Source organism: Carcharodon carcharias, chromosome 32, assembly GCF_017639515.1.
Source record: "Carcharodon carcharias isolate sCarCar2 chromosome 32, sCarCar2.pri, whole genome shotgun sequence".
NCBI lineage: Eukaryota > Metazoa > Chordata > Chondrichthyes > Lamniformes > Lamnidae > Carcharodon > Carcharodon carcharias.
Window position 1 is genome coordinate 26,534,982 of NC_054498.1, and position 6,442 is coordinate 26,541,423.

At 49.1% G+C, this 6,442-nt stretch overlaps 1 protein-coding gene across 3 annotated transcripts in view; it reads right to left on the reverse strand.

Annotated features, from left to right (window-relative positions):
* Window positions 1–1,309: 1,309 nt before the first annotated feature.
* The window catches only part of LOC121272130 (annexin A2-like), a 32,742-nt gene continuing 27,609 nt past the window's right edge, over window positions 1,310–6,442 (reverse strand). For all 3 annotated transcript variants that reach the window (XM_041178618.1, XM_041178620.1, XM_041178619.1), the window contains exons 11-13: window positions 4,354–4,409; window positions 4,129–4,248; window positions 1,310–1,833 (exon numbers count right to left, since the gene is read on the reverse strand). In XM_041178618.1, the coding sequence (XP_041034552.1) occupies window positions 1,774–1,833; window positions 4,129–4,248; window positions 4,354–4,409 (236 nt within the window). In that variant the 3' untranslated portion in view covers window positions 1,310–1,773. The remainder of the gene's footprint in view (window positions 1,834–4,128; window positions 4,249–4,353; window positions 4,410–6,442) is intronic.

The window sequence follows — 6,442 nt, forward strand, 5'->3', positions numbered from 1 at the left end:
TGACTCAGACTCAGCAATGTTCTGGCCTCCAGCAGCCCTCTGAGTGCCAGAGACCTGGGAAGTCCCAGCTTCCACCTGCTGTGGATCAGACAGTGTGATGTGCTCACCAGATTGTGATCCCAAGACTACTCTAAAGCTCGGTCCCACCAAGGTGTGTGTCTCTGCGCTGGTGGAGGGTGTGAGTGAGCGCTGTGATGGGACTTCAGGGAGGGTGCCTTCAGATTCCTCTTTAGAATTTTCTTTGAGTCTCAATTGGAGACCCTGGGAAGAGGATTCTGTCGGCTATTTCCCAGATGTGCCTGCAGAAGCAAGGGTTATCTGATGGATGTCGCACTGCTGGATCCTCACTTGGTAGAGCAGCACCAACCTCACCGTCAGCACAGGACTGGTCCAGATCCTCACAGGCCAGTTGGATGGTTCTATTTTCAAAGCCCATGAGGATCTTAATGTCAGGCATTCCTCCACCAGTCTGTGACCACTCCCTTTTGTTTGTGAGCCAGCTTGTCCTACATGAATAGAGATGGGGAGAGTGTAACCAGGATGCCTGCCAGACTAGATGATAAGTATGTCTGGCCTGTGTGGGTGGTGAGTGGTCCCATGGACAGGATGAGGACAATGACGGTGAGTGTGAGAGAGTGAATGGTGATGTCCTTTGCACTGGAAGTGAGTGAGATCCCTGTGGGTGTGTGATGGGATTGTGAGTGTGTGAGTTGAGAGTGATGTGAAGAGTGAGTTACCCTAGCGGAACAGAGATCCTTCATCCTCTTGCAGCACTGGGTGGCTGTCCTCTTCTGAAGGGCGTTGGCGCTGACCATCACTGCCACCACCTCCCAAGCCGGACTGGTGAGGTTGCTACCCATTCTGCAGCCAGAGCCGGGTAGAAGACATCATGGAGAGCCTTCACTGCGTCAGAAAGGTGCTCGAGGGACACGTCATTGAACCCAGGGGCTGCAGTCCTATTGCCTTTCAGGGCCATGTCTTCGGTGCAGCAGTCGTGGGCTGGAAGCTCTGAGAGGTGTGAGCAGCTGGACTTTAAACATGGCGCCCGGCATACAGAAGCGGTGAGGTGTTGGCACAGCAAGCGAGTGAGAGCCCGCTCGCCATGGAAACGGCGTGTTTCCCAGGAATGGTGTGGGACGAGGGGGAGTGAGAAGCCGCCATTGCGGCCGGTGGGTAAAACCCCGTTTACCTGCCCGCTACCGCACCCAGTGCCAATCTGGGACAATTCCACCCGTGGTGTTTTTAATTCCCTCGTGTGCAATGTGCAAATAAACTCAAAGTGTTTGTCATTTCAGAGATTGAGTTATAGTAATCTTCCAATTTCTTTATTTCGTATAAAAAGATATTCTGGCTTGAAAGCAGATGCATTTCCTGACTAAGTACTGTACTGTACAAAACACTATGTTTGTGCTGAGAATATCTCATCCTGCAAATCTCTTGCCTTCAGTTATGAGCAGAAAACCTGTTGGATCCATTTGATCTGTAACCTCAGAACCAGCACACAGAGGCTCAGGAAGCAGCGAGGCTCAACTTCAAAGCTTCATTTCCAGTTAGCAACAGTTCATCTATTTGCAGCTTTTCAAAGATTTACAGATTTACGAGAGAGAATTTTCAAGCACAATCTTGTCAGGGTATACTATTCCAATACTTGACTGACACAAACACAATGAGGAAGGTTAAGTGGTTCAATCTGACAGGGTCTCCATGCAGCTCTATTCTTCTAGTTAAAAGCAGGGTAGCACAGAACTGCTATTCCCGACTGTGATGACACAGTTAATCATCACCTCCGCACAGAGCCAGCAGAACGCGTTGGTAATCGCCCTTCGTCGAAGCCTAAAACAGAAGATAAGCACCAGTTACATACAGCTGATCAGCTACGTCTGTAGGGTTGAGACATATACACGCATATTAATGAAAAGCTGAACACTGCAGCTGTTTTTGCAAGCCTGAAATTAAAAGATTAAAGGCTGGAAATACTCAGCTGGTCAGGCGGCATCTGTGGAGACAGAAACAGAGTTAATCCTTCAGGTCTGTGACCTTTCATTGGAACAGGGGAAAGTTAGAAATGTTATAGCTTTTGAGCAAGGGGTGGATGGAACAAGGACGAAACACACTGACATCTCTGTCCTCAGCCTGCTGCACTATTCCAGTGAAGCTCAACGTAAACTTGAGGAACATCACCTCATCTTTCAATTAGGCACTTCACAGTCTTCCAGACTCAACAATGCGTTTAACAATTTCAGACCATAATCTCTGCTCCATTTTGTTTTCTTTTCTTTGCTTGTTTTGTTTTTTTCTTCTTTTGGACATCAGCACACCAGCTCTCAACACAGCTCTTTCTTGTCCCATCACCATTCTCTTTGACCCAGGAAGACAAACTCTTCTGTCATTCAATCTCTCCTGATTTCCACCCTATCACAGGCCTTCCTTTTGCCCTTATCCCACTCACCCCCTTGCTCAAAACCTATTAGATTTCTAACTTTTCTCAGTTCTGATGAAAGGTCACAGACCTGAAGCGTTAACTCTGTTTCTCTCTGCAGATACTGCCTGACCTGCTGAGCTTTACCATCAATTTTGGTTTTGTTACATATATAACTGGCTTTAACACAGGGAGTGAGTGGTACTGCTGAAATTCACACTTCACCAGCACAGAGCTCCCTTCGCGAGAGAACCACAACTTTACTCAGGGGTTCAGTAATGCAGTTCATGAATAAAAGAGACAACACAGACCATGATACTGTCACAGAGCATATATGTTCAGGTGAGTGATTAAATAGACATCTCTTTTTCCAGATAATACAAGTTTTCAGTATGAACATCCTGAACTGCAGCTTCTTTGCATTTTCAATTACAGAACAAGATTTACCAAACACAACAATAACTTCCAGTTAAATCCCATTCCTTTGCAAAGATTATGAAAATTGAATGCATAAAAAATATGGAAGTAAATGAGGAACATGTCTTGCTGGAGTGCCTGATATCACCATCAGCAAGTGAGCTTCTGCTTATATACACTGCTTGTTGTACACACATCTGGTATATACACTGTCCAGTACGCACACTGCTCGGTACACACAAACCACCAGGTACACACACTGCCTGGTACTCACACTGCATGGCACACACACTGCCCAGTACCCACACACTGTCCTGTATGCACACACTGCCTGGTATGCGCATACTGATCAGTATGCACGCACTGCCCTGTATGCACACACTGCGCGGTACATACACATGGTCCGGCAGGCACACCACCCGGTGCACACTGCCCAGTATGCCCACCACCTGTACACACTGCTCGGTACACATATACCACCCAGTACGCACACACCGCTCAGTGCATACACACTGCCTGGTATGTGCACATTGCCCTGCATACACACACCACCTGGTACACACACAACACTGCCTGGTACACCCACACTGCCTGGCATGCACACATCACCCTGCCTGGTTTGTACACATGGCCTGGCATGCGCACACTGCCCTGTACGCACATGTGGCTCAGCATGCACATCACCTGGTACACAACACCCTGTACGCACACACTGCCCTGTACGCACACACTGCCCTGTACGCACACAGTGACCGGTACGCACACGTGGCTCAGCGTGCACATCACCTGGTACACAACACCCTGTACACACACAGTGACCGGTACGCACACACCCCACCCGGTACATGCACATGGCGTGGTATGCACACCACCATATACACCCCCACCTCCAGTATGCACACACCACCTGGCGCGCACACAGCCGGTACGGACACACACCACCTGGTATATACACACCGCCTGCATGCACACTGCCCAGTATGTACACGGTCTGGTATGAACACCACCCGGTACATACCACCCGATACACACACTATCAGATGTAGGCAGTTTTATCTAGAAATACTATTTATAATCTACCATGCTAAGTGTTCCAGGGTGCAGTAAACTCCCCCAGTAATCTCTAAAAAAGATGTGGCAACATGGGTAAGTAGATAGGTGGTTTTGAGGGTAGGTAGGTAGGGAGGTTGGTCAGGCAGATGGTTGGATGTAGCTAGGTAGGTGGTGAGGTAGTTAGGTCAGTGGTAGCTCAGTAGTTCAATAGGTAGGTTGATAGAGCAATAGATACTTACTGTTATATATTGGTGCAGAGATTTGCCAGTTTTCTTCTTGAACTCTTTCCTGATGTACTGCAGGTCGATTTCAGAGCGAGACACCATGATCCTGGTTAACACATCCTTCTTCACATCTTTCTATAGAGAATACATCTTAGGTTAGTTTCCATTCCTCCTGTAATGTCAGAGAGACCCCTGGAGCATAAAGTTTGGACAGATGTTGCACAAGTGGAGACTCTTTACCTGCATCTGGGCTAACTTGTCAGCGAAAAACTCCGAGGTGTTCTGGATACATTGTACTGTAAGCAGAGAGAGAAACAAGGCCATTAACAGCTCAGTCTGAACCAGTTTCAGGGCAACAGCTTGATCAGAAGAATTAGCTTTACATCTGGATAAGCTTATTCCCATCAGAACCTGTACACGAATCCATGTTTCAGTGCTGAGCACTCTCAAAGACTCTGCTTTACTGCAGCTGTTTCTATTGTTCAGTTCAATTTGTGACGAGGCAGGCTATTGGATTTCTCAGGAGCGCCCCCCCCCCCCACCCCCCCCAACCAATATTTACCAGACACCAAGAGCCAACTTGCTCCTCACGTGGGGCAGTGAGCTTCACACTAGGACCCCGATGCTGACACTCACACGAGAAGGTTAACAAATCGATTCCTGTCATTCAGCCCCTCGAGCCTGTTACATACTAATAGTACATACTAATCCTCCTCGGCCCATTCAGCCCCTCACACAGGAACAGGAGGAGGCCATTCAGCCCCCTTGAGTCTGTCACACAGGAAACGGGGGAGGCCATTCAGCCCTTAAGCCTGTTACACAGGAACAGGAGGAGGCCATTTAACCCCCTCAAGCCTGCTACGCAGGAAGAGGAGGAAGGCCATTCAGCCCCTCGAGCATGTTACATACTAATAGTACATACTAATCCTCCTCGGCCCATTCAGCCCCTCACACAGGAACAGGAGGAGGCCATTCAGCCCCCTTGAGTCTGTCACACAGGAAACGGGGGAGGCCATTCAGCCCTTAAGCCTGTTACACAGGAACAGGAGGAGGCCATTTAACCCCCTCAAGCCTGCTACGCAGGAAGAGGAGGAAGGCCATTCAGCCCCTCGAGCATGTTACATACTAATAGTACATACTAATCCTCCTCGGCCCATTCAGCCCCTCACACAGGAACAGGAGGAGGCCATTCAGCCCCCTTGAGTCTGTCACACACGAAACGGGGGAGGCCATTCAGCCCTTAAGCCTGTTACACAGGAACAGGAGGAGGCCATTTAACCCCCTCAAGCCTGCTACGCAGGAAGAGGAGGAAGGCCATTCAGCCCCTCGAGCATGTTACATGAGAATAGAAGAAGGCCATTCAACCCTCTCAAGCCTGTTACACACAAGGTGGCCGATCCACCAATCGGGATTGTTCCACTGCCATCCATTTGGACCATGGGTGATCTATATTTAAGCTCCACCCTACTGGCACTGTCTCCAAAGTGCAGAGCTAGGTGTTGACATGTCCCACACTTGAAGGCAGGTTGGAGAAAGACACAATGAGAGTCAAGTCTCATCCGCAGAAACACTGCTCTAAAATGTGAACTCTTTCACCTTTCTCTGTCTCTCCCTGGGCTGTTTGACCACCCTCATCTCCCCACAGTGGGCCTGACAACCTGTGGTCCAAGTTAGCAGGAGCAGCTAATAGGTCAATTATCTGTTTCCGAGCTCAGTCTAAAGAGGCACACTGTGTGTGTGCTCCCTAGCTCCAGCTAGCCCTGGGCTATATTTACTCCAATGCCAAGCTGTGCAGAGTGAGACATGATCATATATCCTTGGTATATATGAGACACTGCGTGCTACCTGGGGGGACTCAGTGGAGAGTTGGCAACTCCGGACCCCTAGACACATAGGGCTGGATTTTCATACAGTGAGGGAGACTCTGTGGAGGTGTGAAAATGGTGACCAGGACCTGATTCTAGAATTCCCAACCTCATTTCAGGTTTACCAATATTCACCAGTGCCTTTTAAGGGTGTGGGCTGGTTTGGGGGGGGGGGGGCGAGCCCGCACCTTGTACTCCTAACCTGGCTGTCTTCATTGTGGGGAGAGGCATATCCTAGTCCTCCGCAATGTTCATGGAGTTGGGTCAGCTTTTAAAGGACTCATGATGAACAGTACCTCAGAGGTGTCATGAACCATAGTCTGGATGAGGGAATCCTTTGAAAGGTAAGTTCAAAAGGTCTTCCAATGCCCCCCACGCCATGTTTTTCACCCCCCAGCCACCCCCATGGGCCCTCATACCCTCCATGCCAAGCTATGGCACTTTCATGCCCATTCACCCACTAT